General features: G+C 44.1%; 1 protein-coding gene across 2 annotated transcripts in view; it reads left to right on the top strand.

Annotated features, from left to right (window-relative positions):
• Window positions 1–19518, top strand: part of INCENP (inner centromere protein) — a 58387-nt gene that overhangs the window by 5333 nt on the left and 33536 nt on the right. For both annotated transcript variants that reach the window (XM_073604603.1, XM_073604604.1), the window contains exons 2-7: window positions 752–896; window positions 1173–1283; window positions 2782–3524; window positions 6880–6928; window positions 7742–7769; window positions 9348–9474. In XM_073604603.1, coding sequence (XP_073460704.1) covers window positions 760–896; window positions 1173–1283; window positions 2782–3524; window positions 6880–6928; window positions 7742–7769; window positions 9348–9474 — 1195 coding nt within the window. In that variant the 5' untranslated portion in view covers window positions 752–759. The remainder of the gene's footprint in view (window positions 1–751; window positions 897–1172; window positions 1284–2781; window positions 3525–6879; window positions 6929–7741; window positions 7770–9347; window positions 9475–19518) is intronic.

Genomic DNA, 19518 nt, shown 5'->3' with positions numbered 1-19518 from the left:
GGCTGATGTTGGTTGTTCAATTCCACAGCTGCCCCTCAGTTCTTGTTTCCTGCATCCTGGAGGCACTACCACGACATCTCCAGTTTAGGAGATATTCTAGGGAGCAGCAGCCAGGTGACCTCACCGGCACATGTGCTCTGAAGGAACCCATGCTGTTGCTTCAGAGTTCCATGCTGCTGGAGTGATGTCATCGCAGCTCAGCCATTCAAGTGGCCGTGAACCCGGACGCAAGACCAGGTGAAGGTGTAAGCCTCTGCAGGGCTTCTTTTCCAATGTAAGTCTTTATGCAATGCATTTTTTTTTTTTTTAACCTTTTCTACCGCTTTAAGGTGGGTGAACTGAACAGGAGCCCCTGGTTGGTTATGGTGGTACTGCATTGAAGCCGATGTTGACTAGGTAAAGATGCCGGTGGCTGGGCAGGGTGGGCTGCCCAGCCAGCGCTCGGATTTGGTTGTAGCATTTTTTTTGATGGAGGTAACAATGACCGGCTGAGAATAAAGGTCTGTCACCTAGCAAAGGTTACAAAGTTGTTCCAAATAAAAACCTAATATATTTAAAGTTAATAATCTTATGGTAAATGGCAAGGAGCACTTCTAGGTTTCCTCTATTACCATAAAGATGTCTAAACAGGGAGGTAGAGGTATGTAGATTTCTTGCTTCCTCAGTCTTTTCATACACAAGCAACTTGAGAAATGTATACGACTACTATATTAATGAAAAAGGTTTTTTTTTTTTTTTTTTTTTTAAATAGGTGTCACCATGAATGAGCCGGAAAGCCTTTCCAATCTTCTGCAAGTATGTGCCCGCAAAACAGAAGATTTTGTGCGGCATCTGGACAGCAAGCACATGGTATGGCTGATGGAGATAGAGGAGGCAGCCAGGAAGATGTTCAGCAAGTGAGTATAGCGGGATCAGCAACTTATCTCAAGCTGCAAATGTTTTTATTATTGCAAAGTTGTCTACATGTTGATTGTAATTCAAACATTGATGGAAATGTCCTCCAAAACTCGCTTCTCCTTTGTACAGCAACAGTCCCATACCTTTTCCAGGTGTTCGTTCAATAAACGTGTGTTTGTGTTTTTTTTTTTTTTTTTTTTTTTTTTTTTCCTGTTTTGTGCAATCAGTGGGTTTGCTGTCTGCATAATATTTACAGCTGTCTACTTTGCCAACAGTGACTTCACTGCTGAGCCAGAACTGATGCCAAAGACACCGTCTCAGAAGAGACGCAGAAAGAAAAGAACCTCTATTGTGCCAGATGAAAATAGGGACCCGAGTGGGCGCAGGTAACTACTGCAGCAGTAATGATGCTATGGATTATTTACGCACAACTTTCTGTTTCTTTGCCTCACTGTGCTACTGATAACCATGTCTAAAGTGCCACAACAGCTGTGCTTTACAATGATATTGTGAACACTTTAGGTCTTCAAACTAATAATACTGACACATATGCGGGCACCTTGTGGCGATAGCATTTATATTTCACTTCAACTAGTTTTCTTAGAGCCTGGGAAGTGCCTAAATCCCAGGCTATTACTACAGCCTGGTGCTAATAGTAAGCCCGGTCTTGCCAGCCTACATGTGGAAGCCCTTATAGTCAAGGTGCTTATATTGGATCTTTGAACAGCAGAGAGATTATATCTGTGGTGGACTGAGCTCATCAATCACTACAGACAAAAGTAAAGTGTGGGTCTTAAATCAGAGGGTTGCCCAGGAGGAGAAAAAAAGTACCTTATGACTAAGCAGTTTGTGCCACTTGCTCACTTAAATCTTCAGCCGTGCAAGCATTGTTGACACATTCATGTGATGTAGTTGTGTTGTAGCAAGAAGAGGCAAGGTTGGGGGTGCCTTGGTATACTTTGCTTAGTGAAGGTGATGTCCAGTCTCCCTTGCAGCAGCAAGAAATTGTTTTCTTAGCGTAGGTAAGGGTTTACAAGCTTGTACAGTTATCACCGAGTTTCTTTATTTTGACACTAGAAATATAAGCACCTGGTAAATTCATTTTTAAAGCTCTATACCCAGCTCAGAAAATAGTGTTTTAGTGAGGCTCCATTTTATAGAGATGCTCTGTTCCATGCTTAAAGTGGAGTTCCACCTGGGGAAACAAAAATTACGTCGACAGCTACAAATCCTGCAGCTGCTGACTTTTAATACATGGACACCTGTCCAGGGAGCCTGTGATGTCTACACTCGAAGCCGACTCACGGGTGCTGCCGTCGCCATTCCTGGTAAGAGAACCAGGAAGCGAAGACTTTTGGCTTCACTCCTGGCTTCTTACTGCGCATGCTTGAGTCGTGCTGTGCATTCTAAATGGCCCCTGATGTCTTCTGGGACCTGTCTCCCAGAAGGACATGACGTAGTTTGCAGCAGAAAGTGCCGCAATCTATGCCCGGAAGTGGGAGCAAATGCCTGGATTTGACAGATATCTGGTTCCTGCTTTAATTTTTTTTTTTTTTTCGCAACCTTTTAGAAACACCTTAATGCAGTGCTTTGGCTTTTAGTTCAGGGGGAAAAAAAAGCATCCACTGCTGGTTTCCCAAAGTCTTTCTGTGCAAATGATGGGTGGCTTAATGTCTTAATTTATTTTGACATAATGGTAAAAGTGTTTGCTGACCTGGGATGAGCATTGGTAGAACAAAGCACTGAGGAACCATCTCCTGTAGTTTGATGTGCTTATTGCATTTTTTTTTTTTTTTAAGAAATTGCACATATCCTTAAACGTTTTATTATAGTTGTATAATGTGTATCACATGCACAGTTCAAAGCAATGGTTGTTTTTTGCAGGATATCCAGGAGACTAAGCAGTGCCAGCTGGAGCTCATCTGTGCGCAGGCTCTCCACCAAACAAATTAATAAACCACTTAATGAATCTATTCAGGAAGATGCTGACCAGCCCAAGAGAATGACCCGGGCACGGAAACAAGCCAGCACAGCATGCATTCCAGTATCGGAGAAACCACTGCAAGATCTTGTTAATGCATCCAATGATCGCATCTTGCAGGTGAAGATCAGTGCTGAAGAACGCCGTAGTGCAGAACAGCGCTGCGAAGAGATGATTGCACTGGGCTCAGTGAAAAAAGAGAATCCAGAAACTATTGTCCCAACTGTGCCAGAGTCTCCTCCTGCAGTGACCAAGGCACAACCCCTCGATCCTATCACCCCTGAAAAAAATGGCCGCACAGCAGCCAAGTTAAAGATTGCAGACAGCTCCACACCTAAGGTTGCTTATAAAGAAATGATAGATTTGACAAGTGAAATGCCCCAGCGTGTTGAAGAAGCCGCTAAAACACTGTCATTAGAATTGTCAAGTCACAGCACAACACCTACAGGCTCTAAGTCAGACCGACGCTCAGTGCGTCGCAGCATTGTGGGTCGCAAGTCGGTCAGCTGTCGTCCTTCCTTGGCTAACCAGTTCTCCCTAGCCAAGAAGCGTGAAAGCATGACTCGAGAAGCTGTTCGGCAATCCATTCGTCGCTCAATGTCGAAAAAGAGAGCTACAGAGAATTCTGCTTCTAGCTACAAGAGTTGTAAGTACTCCTCTTTTGCCTCCCCCCCCCCCCCAATTTTGAGGTACTGAAGCCCTACTTATCTTTCCAACTCTGTTGTATTTATAATGCACCAAAGATTGGGCTGGCACCAGCATCATTTTGTTGTACTCACTTTGGTCTTGACAAAAGAGAAAATGCTTGAGTGATTGGAGCATGAAGGATTCCAAATCTTTATTACATACGGAAATCGCCACAGCTTTTCTGAATTTACGTGTAGCATGTTCCTTGCTTTATAAACCTGGTACATTATTGCTGTGGTTCCAACTCTGACTCCAAACATTTGCCTCTATCCTACAACCACTGCGCACATTTTAACTGAACTGTAGGGGTGAGGTCTGATCTCACTTCACTGCTACCAGTCTCAATTGCTATATGAAAAGAGATGAAACGTTGCAGAGGCACTGTGTTGTGTCCGAAGAGAATGTGAAGTACCGTGGAACCTTGGATTATGGCAGAATCCGTTTAAGGAGAATGCTTGTAATCAAAAGCACTCGCATATCAAAGCGAGTTTCCCCATAGAAGTCAATGGAAACAAAGATAATTTGTTTCGCATTAACTTCTATTGCATGCAATACCGCATGTGGTCAGAGGTGGGGGGGGGCGCCGGAGAGCCTCAGAAATACTCGGGGACAGCTCAGCTGAACTCGGAAAGGTTCGGGAACGGAGTGTTTCCGAGTGGCTCCCGACACCCCCGCACCTCTGGCCAAATGCGGTACTGCACACCCCATTAGCTTGAATTCTGCTCGTTTTGCGAAACGTCACTCGCAAACGGAGTCAGAATTTTAAAAAAGTTGCTAGTCTTTCAAAACGCTCGTTAACCGCGTTACTTGTTAACCAAGGTTCCACTGTAGCATATTTTCTTTTTTTTTTTTTTTTTTTTGGAATACTATAAGCACCCCACCTAATCTCAGGACTGCTGCTGAAAACGACAGTTCTCAGACGGTTATCGTTTGATATGTGACTTTTCCTTAAAGCGTAAAAAAAACCCCCTTTAAAGCAGTGGTTATCAACCCTGTCCTCAGGCCCACTAACAGGCCAGGTTTTAAGTATTACCTTGGGGAGATGCAGACTAGAATACTGCAATCACTGAGCAGCAAATTATATCACCTGTGATTATTTCGGTTATCTTGCAAACCTGGTCTGTTAGTGGGCCCTGAGGACAGGGTTGATGACTACTGCTCTAAAGAACCTGTCATACTTACCTGCTTTGTGCAGTGGTTTTTTACAGAGCAGCCCTGATCCTTCTCTTTTTAACCACTTGATGGAAGAAGAAAAAAAAAAGTTCTTTAGCCTGGAAAATACATTCTGTTTTTATTATGCTACCAAAATTAGTGTGTGCTGTAAATTGCCTCCAGCATTGTAGCATTGTTTCTTCTTGCCAGAGATTGCCATTTTGCTGAAGCCCACAGCCCCTGAACAACAGTAAATCGTAGAGCATAATTAACCGCTTGCCGACCAGCGCACGCCGATTTACGGCAGAATGGCACTGGTAGACAAAAGGGCGTACGGGTACGTCCACTTTAAGAAGCTTTAACAAAGCATTTCCCCGTTCTGCCTAGTGACAGGACAGAGATCACTGCTCTGTCATCGAGAGCAGTGATCACTGTCCTGCGTGTTGAAGCCCAGCCGCCTCACAGTTAGAATCACTCCCTAGGACATATATATATATATATATATATATATTTTTTTTTTTTTGGTGATATTTATTATAAAAGAAAAAAAATTGGGTGTTTTTTTTTTTTTTTTTTTTTTTTTGATTTTTGTTTTGTTTTATAGAGCAAAACATAAAAACCGCAGAAGCGATCAAATACCACCAAAAGAAAGCTCTATTTGTGGGAAGAAAAGAACATCAATTTTGGGTACAACGTCGCATGACCGCGCAAGTGTCAGTTAAAGCATTGACGCAGTGCCAAATCGCAAAAAGTGCTCTGGTCAGGAAGGGGGTAAAATCCTCCGGGGCTGAAGTGGTTAATCTTTTAATGGTTTCAAAAAAAGGTTACATTCCTGGAAAGCTGGGATTGCTATCACAATGGGTCCTCAACCAAACTGTCAAATCATCAAATGGCTGGTGTCATAGCTGATCACATGTGCAGCACCAAACAGAAGCAGCTTCCTTGGCTGTAAAGGATAGGAGGGTTTTTTAGCAGAGACCCTAGAGAAAACAATGGCGATCATTGCAACTTTTTATCTCGCACGGTATTTGCGCAGCAATTTTTACATACGCTTTTTTTTGGAAAAAATTTTTTAATGCTTTAAAAAAAAACAGTAAAGTTAGCCCAATTTTTTTGTGCATAATGTGAAGGATGAAGTTGCACTGAGTAAATAGAAACCTAACCTGTCAGGCTTCAAAACTGCACACACTCGTGGAATGGCGCCAAACTTCGGTACTTAAAAATCCCCATAAGTGATGCTTTAAAAAATTTTACTGGTTACATGTTTTGAGTTACAGAGGAGGTCTAGGGCTAGAATTATTGCTCTCATGCGAACGTTCACGCCGACACCTCACTTGTGTAGTTTCAGCATCGTTTTCATATGTGGGCGGGACTTACGTATGTGTTCACTTGTGCGGGCACAGGGGCACTTTAAAATTTTTTTTTTTTTTGTTCGTTTTACATTTAAATTTTTAATTTTGATACTTTAAAAAAAAAAAATTCCTTTTACAAGGAATGTAAACATCCCTTGTAATAGGAATACGACATGATCGGACCTCTTTACAGTGAGATATGGGGTCAATAAGACCCCACATCTCACCTCCTAGGTTTGGAAGCCTAAAATAAAAAACTAAAAAAACTATCATGGCTTCCCAGCTGAGGGTGTGTTGTGTGTTTGTTTTTTTTTTTTTTTTTTTTTTTAATGCAGAGGCCGAGCGTGACGTCATAACATCGCGCACGGCCTCAGACGATCATAGAGACTCTGGCGACCAACTGGTCCGCCGAAAATCACTATGGTGGACATATGGGGCAGGCGGATCCATTCTCCGACTCGCCGATCTCAGCGGTGAGTCGGTAGAAGCACCGGAGGGCAGCGGGAGGGGGGGGGGGGGGGCGGGTGTCCCCTCTCGCTGCCCGTAAGAACGATCAAGCGGCTGACCCGCCGCTATGATCGCTCTTGTGGTGTAGGAGTTTCCGGCTGAAAACGGCAATATCTGAATGATGCCTCTAGCTGCAGGCATCATTCAGATATATCCCCACAAACCCAAGACGTCCCATGGTCAGCAAGTGGTTAATGTTAGTTTTTATATAGCTATACATGCAAAAGGGGCCTGAAGTCATTAATTTTTTGATTTAAAGTTCCATTTTAATTCTGCTTTAATGTGTTCCTTTTTTTTTTTCAGACCAGAGCTCTGTTGAAATAGTGGATGAAGAGGTCACTGTTCAACTTAGGTGAGAATGATTGTGAGATTAGTTTGAATAGTTGACAGTTTTCTTAGTTGTGTAAAGTTTTCTTATTTTATATATTTCAATCAGCCAGCAGGCTGATTGAAATAAGTAACAGATTCCTCCATCCACATGTGAGGTGTGGCTTGCTGCTTTCCTAGTTATTGAAGATCAGTGAACTTAATGGAGGCAAACCGGGCTACCATGCCGCCTTCTGGTCGTCCGTGTGAGCTCCCTCCTTATCTCTGTTACAATCCAGAACTCCAAAGGGCATATGCTTTAGGGGCTTTGCCCCTTTTTCAAAGCCCCCAACATATTCTCGCCCACTACTCACTGTGGTTCTGGCTTGCAGCGCAGAGATGGAGGGAGCTCACAAAGATGTCAATAGTGGCATGGTACATGGCGGCCCGGCTCGCCTCCATTCAGCTCAGTGATCTTTGATACCCTGTGGCTTGCTGCTGTCCTAGTTGGTGATCACCCTGTCCTAGGAGCTGCTTCCTCAGTACCTTAGTGTAAGTTTGGATATGGGTTTGTGTGCGTTTTTTATTTTATCCCCCCCCCCCCCCCCCCCCAAAAAAGGACCAGTGCCTTAGCTGTTGTTTCTTTTAATTACTCTTATTATATGCTTATCACCAGTTGTACTTGAATCCGCTGCTCCTCTGGGTGACTTCATTGGTTGTATGACCAGGTTAAGGATTGTACTTGCAACTAGTCTTTTTATATATAATGGTTGTATTTAAAAAAATTAACGGAAATCATAAGTGGTATAATGACTGGTGCCAGATTTTTCAGACTTAAATGTATTCATTAAATCTGCAGGGCCGAAGCTGCAGAACCTGCTGAGGAGGTAAGAAACAAATTGCTTATGTTTGTCCTTTAACTAGAATTGATCATTTGTAGTAATATGTGGCCTTTTTTTTTTTTTTTTTTGTTTTGTTTTTTATACTCATTCTGTGCCATGTCCATTTAGAACTTGATTAGGCTGCTGTTAATCCTGCAGACTACTGCATGTGAATCAGAAGTGGAGATGAGTGGCTTGCAGAATGCAATTGCGTGGTTCCAGAATGCCAGGTTGGCAACCATTGGTGTATACAGTGACTTGAAAAAGTATTCATACCCCTTGCAATTTTACACGCTTTGTCATGTTACAACCAAAAACGTAAATGTATTCTTTTTTTCTTTTTTTTTTTTTTTTTTCAATTTTCAAGTCTTGCCACAGATTCTCAGTGGATTTAGGTCTGGACTTGGACTTTGGTCCATTCTAACACATGATTATGCTTTGATCTAAACCACTCTATTGTAACTCTGGCTGTAAGTTTAGGGCCGTTCTGCTGGAAGGTGAACCACCGCCTCAGTCAAGTCTTTTGCAGACTCTTAACAGGTTTTCTTCTAAGATTGCCCTGTATCTGGCTGTAACCAGCTTCCCTGTCCCTGCTGAAGAAAAGCATCCCCACAATATGATGCTGTCCCCACCATGTTTCACGGTGGGGATGGTGTGTTTAGGGTGATGTGCAGTGTTCGTTTTCCGCCACACATAGCATTTTGCTTTTAGGCCAAAAAGTTCAGTTTTGGTCTCCTCTGACCAGAGCACCTTCTTCCACATGTTTGCTCTGTCCCCCACATGGCTTCTCGCAAACAGGACTTCTTTTGACGTTCTTTCAACAATGCAGTTCTTCCATAAAGGCCAGGTTTGTGGAGTGCACAACTAATTGTTGTCTTGTGGACAGATTCTCCTACCTGAGCTGTGGATCTCTGCAGCTCCTCCAGTTACCATGGGCCTCTTGGCTGCTTCTCGATTAATGCTCTCCTTGCCCGGCCTGTCCGTTTTGGGTGGACGGCCATGTCTTGGTAGGTTTGCAGTTGTGCCATATTCAATCCATCATCTGAAATTGGAAAGAACAGTGCTCTGTGAGATGTACAAAGCTTGGGATATTCTTTTTATAACCTATCACTGCTTTAAACTCCTCCACACATTTATCTCTGACCTGTCTGGTGTGTTCCTTGGCCTTCATGATGCGGTTTGTTCACTAAGGTTCTCTAACAAACCTGAGGGCTTCACAGAACAACTGTATTTTATACTGAGATTCAATTGCACACAGGTGGACTCTTTATTGATTGGGTGACTTCTGAAAGCAATTGATTCTACTAGATTTTAGTTAGGGGTATCGGTAAAGAAAAAGTGAAAAACATTTTTATCATTTTCCTTCCACTTCACAATTATGTGCCATTTTGTGTTGGTCTATCACATAAAATCCCAATTAATTGTATGTTTTTGGTTGTAACATGACAAAGTAAAAATTTCAAGCAGTTTGAATACCTTTTTTAAAGGCACTGTACAAAATTAATGACAAGACTTAGTCTAAAGTAGAATAACTTTCTATTGCGTATCCCTATAAATTGTCTAACAAATTTGTCTATTCTTTAGGCTCCTTCTGCTGAGAGTCCCAGGCCTTCTCTTCGGGTGCGCACTTGTAAAAAGATTCCTATTAGCAACCCACCAGACTCTGAGCCACAGAGGATGCCGACGCGACAGTCATCGACATCAAATGGTGGTAGGATTACTGTTAACTTTTTTAAATTTTGGTGACATTCTTGACAGGTGATCTCCATAGGACTTGGAATGAAAATGGCTAATCTGACACTATAAGCTCTAACCACTTGCCGACCGCGCTAGCAGAATGACGGCTACAGTGCTGTCGTTTAGTTCTAGGAGGGCATCTGTTGACGACCTCCAAGATGTGTGCTCTGTGATCGCTAATCACAGCGGCCCTTTACCACATGATCAGCTGTGTCCATACACAGCTGATCAAGATATAAACGCACTTCCCAGTTATCAGCATTCATTATAATTTTTTTAACTTTTTTTAAGGAGAGCGCGTGACCGACAAGTGTGAAAGGGGACAGCTACACTAATTAGGGCACTGATCGGTGATTTTCAAATTTTTTTTGTTCTTTGTTCAGCAAAAAATAAAACCTAGTGGTGACTAAATACCATCAAAAGAAAGCTCTAGTGTGGGGGAGAAAAAATGTCATATGGGTATAATGCTGCATGCCTGCGCAGTTGTCAAAGTGTGACAGTGTTGAAAGCTGAAAATTTTGGCCTGGTCAGGAAGGGGGTGAAAGTGCCCGTTAAACAAGTCAAATATGTAAAGTGTGATGTAAACTTGTATTCAGTCCCCTTTACTCTGATACCCTCTAACTAAAATCTAGTGGAACCAATTGTCGTCGGAAGTCACCTAATTAGTAAATAGAGTTTACCTGTGTGCACTTTAATCTCAGTATAAATACAGCTGTTCTGTGAAGCCCTCAGAGGTTTGTTAGAGAACCTTTGTGAACAAACAGCATCATGAAGGCCAAGGAACACACCAGACGGGTCAGAGATAAAGTTGTGGAGATGTTTAAAACAGGGTTGGGTTATAAAATAAATAAATAAATCCCAAGCTTTGAACATCTCACAGAGCACTGTCCAATCCATCATCCGGAAATGTAAAGAGTATGGCACAACTGCAAACCTACCAAGACATGGCCGTCCACCTAAACTGATAGGCCAGGCAAGGAGAGCGTTAATTATTAATCAGAAGCGGCCAAGAGGCCCATGGTAACTCTGGAGGAGCTGCAGAGATCCACAGCTCAGGTGGGAGAATCTGTCCACATGACACTATGATGCCCCATACACACGATCAGAAATTCTGCCAGCAAAAGTCGGATATGAGCTTTTGGTCAGAAATTTCAACAGTGTTTATGCTCCATTGGACTTTTGCTGGCAGAATTCCAGCAAGCAAAAGATTGTGAGCAGGTTCTCTATTTTTCGGTCAGGTAAAGTTCCTATCCGAAAATGCGTTAGTCTGTATGCAATTCAGATGCGCAAAAAATCACGCATGCTCGGAAGCATTGAACTTCATTTTCTCAGCTCGTCGTAGTGTTGTACGTCAACGCGTTCTTGATAGTCGAATGTTCGGTGAACTTTTGTGTGACCGTATGTAAGCAAGGCAAGCTTGGATGGTTTTTCCGACAGAATTCCGCTCAAGTTTTTTTCTGACGGAAGTTCTGATCGTGTGTATGGGGCATGAGTCTAGCACTCCACAAATCTGGCCTTTATGGAAGAGTGGCAGAAAGAAAGCCATAAGAAGTCCCATTTGCAGTTGTGAGAAGCCATGTGTGGGACACAGCAAACATGTGGAAGAAGGTGCTCTGGTCAGATGAGACCAAAATTTAACATTGTTGGCCTAAAAGCAAAATGTTATGTGTGATGGGAAAACCAATGGCATGTCACGCTGAACACGCCAGCAGGGACAGGGAAGCTGGTCAGAGTTGATGGGAAGATGTATGGAGCCAAATACAGGGCAATCTTAGAAGAAAACCTGTTAGAATCTGCAAAAGACTTGAGACTGAGGCGGAGGTTCACCTTCCAGCAGGACAACCCTAAACCTAAATACAACCAGAGCTACAATTGAATGTTTTAGATCAAAGCATATAACAATATGTGTTGGAATGGTCCAGTCAAGGACAAGACATAAATCCAATTGAAAATCTGTGGCAAGATTTGAAAATTGCTGTTCAGATGCTCTCCATCCAATCTGACAGAGCTTAAACTATCTTGCAAAGAATGGGCAAAAACTTTACTCTGCATGTGCAAAGCTGGTAGAGACATACCCAAAAAGACTTGCATCTGTAATTGCAGTGAAAGGTGGTTCTACAAAGTATTGTCTCTGGGGCTGAATACAAATGCTCGCCACACTTTTCAGATATTTGTAAAAAAAAAATTTGAAAACCATTTTCCTTCCACTTAATAATTATGTGCCACTTTGTGGTGTTATATCAAATAAAATACATTTACGTTTTTGGTTGTGCCAAGCCAAAATGTGGAAAATGTCAAGGGGTATGAATACTTTTTCAAGGTACTCTATAAACAGCTGTACTATTCTTTGAGATAAAATGACATGATGGGTGATTTGGAAGGGGCTTTTAAGGACCCAACACAATCAGTTAATGTATTTAAAAGTTTCCGGGGGCGTGGCCTGGACATGGCTGTGTGAAGATGTATATTCTGTGAGCTTCTGGCTTCCCCCTGCCTAAGCTTGGCAAAATCACCAATCTTAACCGTTTATTGATCCGGCATGCTAGCCGCGAATCGCTCCCATGTCTCTCCAGGAGATTTACACCGTTTTTTTCCAGAACTGCACCACACCTCTCCAGGTGCCATAGTGGTGGCACCTCGTGGCTCGGACTTAAGACATCACCCGATGCCAGATTCACCAGCCTCACTTGGCTTTGCCTCCATGTCGGACCCCCTGCCAGTGACCCCTGTGGTCTTCTGCCCGGACATGTCGGATGTTACCAACTCCCCCACCCGGAGAGAGAGCTCCTCCGTGCCTCCCGGAAACTACAGGCACGGAGGACCTTTCCGCCACGGTGTATGCCATTTTCCCGAAGGTTTTGGCCTCCCCACAGGCCAAAGTGGAATTGGATAGAGCACACAGGGCTCTAGGCCCTAAGCCTACTGACCCCTACAGGCCTCAGGATGTGGTTTGTCGCCTACACTGCTACCCCCAGAAGAAGTTGATATTTCGCAGTGCCTGGGAGAGTGGAGATGTGGACTTTGACGGTGCCCTCATCAAAGTCCTCCTGGATCTATCTAAGGCGACGCTCCAGCGCAGGGCCCGCTTGCACCCTCTCCTAGCATGGGCACAAGGCTGCACATACCGATGGGGCTATCCGCTAAGGGTTACCTTTCGGAAAGCCACCGCTTAATTCGTCTTGCATATGCCAGCGGATCTACTGGATTTGTTTACTTTCCTGGAAGTGGGACCCCATTCAGGTACCGAACTGGCTACAACTACTCCTCCGACAAATGGGTCACCCTGGCCCTACCGGTCCCCGGGGATCCTCTCAAGCACATCAGCAGAGGTCACAACCGAGCTCCCTCTGGAGAGCAATCCCGGGAATCCTAATTGGCAGGTACCTTACATCTTCTGCTTGTAGTACAGTGTATGGCGGCTAGATTACTGATGGACGTTCTTAACAGTCCCCGTCAAGTGACTACAGTTGCTATGCTGTGCTCTTTTCTGCACTTTCCGGATAGACCTGCTGGATTGATGGCAGACATTCTTAGTAGTCCCCGCTATTTGACTACAGCTGGAAGGATGTGTTCTTTCCCGCATCTGCCTTCCTGAGGGGGTCCCTGTGGGCCGCTACCTGCATTTGTCCCATGCTGAAGGCAAGTGAAACCAAGGCCCCATGAGATTTTCTGCAGGGCCATAACGCCCATGTGTTCTCCAGGGTCTTTGTGCTTCAATGTTTATGCTTCATGGTTGCCATCTAGCAGTTACTTTAGAGACTCGCAGTGTGCTTCATAGTCGAGGTCTTTTGAGCCTTAATGTTTGTATACCAAGTTCCTTACGATTATATGTCTGCCTAAGGTGCCTTATGCCCCTCGTGTAGTTACTTGGTGCCTAAGTGATCCCTGTGCTATGCTTACTGGTAAGGTGAATCGCGCTATGCAGTTTATGTTCAGTCTATATACCAAGGACATTGCTCCTTACTGATTGCATGCCCTTACAATCCATGTGTCCTTGCTAGCATGATTACTAATGAATGTTTTCCATCCTTATGTACAATAGCCACTGCAGACAATATTGCCTTACCGTCCTTATTCAGGTACTATTGTACCTATGCACCCGGGGATCAAACCCCTCATGATGGATATAGATCCCTGTGCCATGGCATGATCTAAGAAGTGTCAACCCCCACTTCTCACCCCGGGGAAAACCCGAAGTGATATTTGGGTCAGCCACTGACTGTGAGCATGCTGCCATACACCTGCTGAGGGTGGAGCGAACCGGGTATCCCTCTTTTGGAGGGAGACCAATGGCTCCCCTTTCCCACTGGGGGCATATGGTACTCCCAGGCCCTTGATTGAACCTTCGGAGAGAGAGCCTCATGCTCCTGCGACAACTCCATCTGCTGCCCTGAGAAGCACTGCTCTCCATTTTGTTTGAATCTATCTGCTGTATGTTTTCTGTGATATGTTGATCACCCACATGCTGTTGCATATTTTTGTACATGTTAACTGCAATGTTTTGGTTATCAGTCTTACTGTTTTTTCATTACCCGACAAATGGGATGGGTAGGGAAAGCTTGAAGCTCTATTCCCAGTTATGTATCCAAACCACCACCTAGGCTATCGCTCAACTCCCAGCTTTATACTGGTGAGTGTATTGGCAATACCTTGCTACCTACTTAGCAGAGCAAAGTAACAAGAAAAGAGTTACTCATCTTTTTATCCTTTACCCACCCACTTAGCCCCCGTTTTTTTTTTTTTAAATTTTCCAATTTTTCTCCCCCCGATTTCCCTCTGACACCTCCATCGGGTCTCTCCTCCGTCCCTCCTGGCTCCCGCAAACTTATCACGCAAGCCCTACATAAGGCCCAACTAGTAGACATATGGCGTATTCTCCACCTCACCAAAAGGGACTTTACTTTTTACTCTCTACCTCACAAGGTATACACGCGCATCGACTGCTTCTTGGTACCTCATACACAGCTACACGCAGTGCGAACCTCCACTATGGGCTCCATTACGTAGTCGGACCTTTGCTTCGATATCCATGTCCTATGCCCTTACTGATACCCTCGCATCAAAGATCAAATGCTGCAGGCTAAATGAAAGTCTCCTGCAAGACAAAGAGGTGCTTACGGATGTCACTAAGGAACTAGGGTTCTACTTCCGCACAAATGTCATGACAAACTGCGATCCCGGTATTGTTTGGAAGGAACACAGGGCGGTTATTGGTGGTGTGCTTATTTAAACATGGCTCGAGGATCAAAAAAGAATGTACCAAACAGTTAATTTCACTATTAGCGGACCTACGAGTCCTAGAAGCGTGACATAAACCGACGCCATCTTCCTCCTTTGAGACTGAACTCCTTACCCGATGCTCTCAAATTAATGACTTGTTGCAATTTAAAGCCAAGGCAGCACTACAGATTTGTAGGAAAATATCATATGAATGTGGTAAAATGCTCGCTAGATTCCTTAGGGAACAGACTGGCGACCTATATACCGCTTCCGCTGACATCTGGAGGGACTTTGCCACACGTTAAAGCCAGGGAATTTCAGAAATTCTGTGTTTCCCTGTATAATCTGGCCAGTACACCCCCATCGCAGGAACTCGTACAATCCTACATAACTTCCTCCCTTATGCCACAACTACTAACGTGCTGGAAGTCATGGAAGCTCCTATTACGTTAGAGGAACTTCAACAAGCCATAGGGGCAACCAAACCTAGGAAAGCACCAGGTCACGATGGTTTCACCATCCACCATCCATTACAAGGCCCTTTTTCCCTCCCTTGGCACATTTGGCATGTCATTTTTTGGGGGGAGAGCGGATTCCCTCTTTTTAGAGGGTCCCAGCTCCCACTTCCTCCTGCGGCACCGGAAGGGAGATCACATCCCCTCCCTCTCAGAAATCATCTGGGACACGTCACAGGTCCCAGATGCCGGCGCCGCTCGCCCATGCGTAGTGGGTGCCCAGCTGTGAAGCCACAGCTGGGCGCCCACAGTTACAATGCCGGTGCCGCAGAGAGGAGGGGGAGAAGAGCGGGGCTTTGTTCCCCTGCATCGCTGGACCCTGGGACAGGTAAGTGTCTGCTTTTTATTAAGTCAGCAGCTGCAGTATTTGTAGCTGCTGACTTTTTTTTTTTTTTTTAAGCAGAACTCTGCTTTAAATATCGACCTCAAACTATTCACCAAGGTCTTAGCGACTAAAATCCAACAACACTTGCTGCAAGTAATTCACTTGGATCAAGTAGGGTTCGTACCTACCTTGGATGTGAGGGACAATACCACCTAGGTCCTACTACAAATAGTCAACAAATCCTGAGCCAAGTGTGTTTTTCTGGGCACAGACGCAAAAAAACCTTTTACAGGGTGAACTGGGACTTCATGCTCTTGGTCCTAGGGGGTATATAGGATTCGGCACAAACATGCTTCAGTGGATTTCATCAGTTTATTCACGCCCCACAGCCAGAGTTTGAACCAATGGGGTCCAGACATAACCTTTCAAAATTATTAATGGGACACAACAGGGCTGTCCACTGTCACTCCTCTTCGCCGTGTCATTGGAACCCTTTTAGTGCACCATACAAATGAACCCAGATGTCACTGGCATAAAGGTCGGGGAAACCCTATGCCGATGACATGTTTTCCCTTACGAACCCAGTGATTTCACTCCCATACCTTTTTTTTTTTTTTTTTTTTTTTTTTTTTTAAGGAACTTGAGAAATATGGTGCTCTCTCCAGTCTCAAAATAACTTTATTAAATCTGAAGCGATGGCACTGAATCTTCCACAGCCACTTCTCTCACAACTCCAGATGAAATTAAAACTAAAATGGAACAACTCTGCACTGACCTACTTGGGCACAATCATCCCCTCCCACATATCCAAGATATTCAAATTTCCCCCCACTACTGTGAAGAGTCCGTACTCTCCTAGACTAATGGAATACGGGTCTTTACTCGTGGTTTGGCCGTTGCAATATTCTCAAAATGTAGTATCCTTCCTAAATTTCTGTACCTCCTGCAGGCTCTACCGATTTTTATATTCCATCCAATTATTTCAAACAGATTCAGAAAGTATTCTTTGAATCTTTACATGGGCCCATAAACACCCCCCCCCCCCCCCGTTTAAAGAGGAGTCAGCTCACCCTGCCCAAGCAATATGGGGGATTAGCGGTACCAGATGTCAGTAAGTACTATCAGGCAGTTCATCTCAGTATACTTATTGACTGGAATAGATATCAAGACCTTAATCTGTGGGTTCAGTTGAAAAAAGATAAGAGTGCAATACCTCTTTGTAGAGCACCCTAGTGCTATGACTCATTACCCAAGGAAGTGAGAACCTATCCACTCCTGGGCCAGACCACCAACTTCTGCTCACTCCTCCTGTTCACACAAGTGTCTTCCCCAACGTCACCATTATTTCCAATATTTTGGAATCCACGCTTTTCCCTGGGTTACCAAGATTTGACCTTCAAAACGCTGAAGTCTGGTTACTTGCAGGCCTCCCACTTTCTAAATAATAGATCGTGGCCTTCGATCCCTGACCTCATAAAACCCTCGGGCTCCTTCCGCCTGCAATTTTGGAGAGCTCCAACTTGCTATTTTTTTCAGATCCCTCCCACACCCCTGAGCAACTTCTGCCAACCTCTTACAACTCTGGAGGAATACTGTTCAGCGGAGGGGGTGATGCCACATGCCCTCTCGACTACTTACAATCTACTGATCACACCCCCAGAACCTCACCCCCTTCGTTGCCTTAGTGACTGGGAACGAGACCTGAACCGCACCTTTAGCCCACAACAGAGGCACCATATCCTTCGATTTACATACCAATTGTCCATATGCACGAAAATGCAAGAAACTAACTTTAAAATCTTAACCAGGAGGTACAGGACCCCGGGGAGGTTACAAAAAAAATTTTCTGAGACCTCCAGAATGTTGTTCGAGATGCCAGGAGGAACTGGGCACACTCCTACACCCTTTTTTTGGACCTGCCCCAAAACAAAACCGTTCTGGATTGAAGTCAAAAGCATTGCCAAAAAATTTATGGAACGTCCGATTCCGGAAGAACCAGCCTTTTTCCTCCATGCCTCCAGTACCCCTGGAAAGACCTACAAAAAAAATTGATCATTCGCCATCTCCTTGACGCTGCCAAAGCATACATTTCTCTCAAATGGAAATCTCCACAGCCTGCGACCATCGGGATGTTGCTCAGAAAATTTGAGGAAATCAACAAACTGGAAGTCCTTGTCCTAGCTGCACGCAATCAACAAGAACGCTATTCCAGAACTTGGTCGCAATGATAAATGTTAATCTTTTCTGATGAGGGTTGCGCCCTTTTTGAATACGACAGACTAAACTTGCTCTGGTATGATTCTAGACACTTGCGGTACCCCGGAGATGCCGACAATACCATTCGATAATTGTGTATGTGATTTGCAATTTCACATGCCACCTATCCCCTCCCTCCTCCTCTTCTCCTTTCTTCCTTCACCCTTCTGCTATTCTTCACCCTGCTCTCGCATTTCGTTTTCCTTCTTTCTACTCTCAATATATTCTCCTCCTTCCTTTGTTCCTTGTCTCCACGGATCATGGGTACCTTTCTTGCTATAAAAGTTTGAAAATGATTTGGGCTGGTTACATGGAACAGTTTATTCCTTGGTTACATGGAACAGTTTATTCCTTGGTTATACCTGCCCTGGCCCGGTCCAGTTTTTAAGGGTTTCCTTCCCTGTGCCATGCCAGGAGCATCTAAGACATCTCGGATATCAGTGTCATTTGTATTTAATGTTCGAGTTTTTGTAACGACAATGTGCTGTACTCTAAAGTATAACGTTATGTTTATGCAATGTTATCTGTCCTTTGACTAAATAAAAGATTTGAAAAAAAGTTTAATTTACAATGCACAATACGTTAATTACAAGGACATCCTATATTTTAATACTGTATCAAACATCTGTACAACTCCCTTTAACTTTTGCCACTACCTTCTATACAGTGAAGGGGAAAGTATTTGATCCCCTGCTGATTTTGTACGTTTGCTCACTGACAAAGATCAGTATAATTTTTATGGTTTATTTTAACAGTAAGACAGAATAACAAATCCAGAAAAACGCATTTCAAAAAAGTTATAAATTGATTTAATGTGTGAAATAAGTATTCCCCTATCAACAAGGTTTCTGGCTCACAGGTTTCTTCTATACAGGTAATGAGCTGAGATTAGGTGCACTCTTAAAGGGAGTGCTCATCTCAGCTTGTTATCTGTATAAGACACCTGTCCACAGAAGCAATCCATCAGATTACAATCTCTCCACCATAACCAAGACCAAAGAGCTGTTCAAGGATGTCAGGGACAAGGTTGTAGCCCTACACAAGGCTGGAATGGAGTACAAGACCATCGCTAAGCAGCTTGGTGAGGGGGTGATAAGTTGATTCGATTATTCGCAAATGAAAAACACAAAATAACTGTCAATCTCTCTTGGTCTGGAGCTCCATGCAAGATCTCATCTCGTAGAGTTTCACTGATCATGAGAACGGTGAGGAATCGGCCCAGAACTGCACATGGGAGAATCTTGTCAATGATTTCAAGGCAGCTGGGACCATAGTCGCTAAGAAAACAATTGGTAACATACTACGCCGTGAAGGACTGAAATCCTGCAGTGCCCCCGAAAGGTCCCACAGCTCAAAGCACGTACAAGGCCCGTCAAGTTTTGCTAAGGAACATCTGATTCAGAGGGGAACTGGGTAAAAGTCTTGTGGTCAGATGTGAACAAAATCAAGCTCTTTGGCATCAACTCAACTCGCCGTGTTTGGAGGAGGAATGCTGCCTATGACCCCAAGAACACCATCAAACATGAAGGTGGAATCCTTTTGCTTTGGGAGGCTTTTTCTGCTGAGGGGACAGGGCAACTTCACTGCATCAAAGGGACGATGGATGGGGCCATGTACCGTCAAATCTTGGGTGAGAACCTCCTCCCGTCAGCCAGGGCATTTGAAAATTGGATTGTGAATGTGTATTCCAGCATGACAATGA

The sequence above is a fragment of the Aquarana catesbeiana genome, linkage group LG11, assembly GCF_042186555.1.
Source record: "Aquarana catesbeiana isolate 2022-GZ linkage group LG11, ASM4218655v1, whole genome shotgun sequence".
NCBI lineage: Eukaryota > Metazoa > Chordata > Amphibia > Anura > Ranidae > Aquarana > Aquarana catesbeiana.
Note: the sequence above shows the minus strand (reverse complement) of the source record. Positions and strands in the feature narration are given on the sequence as shown.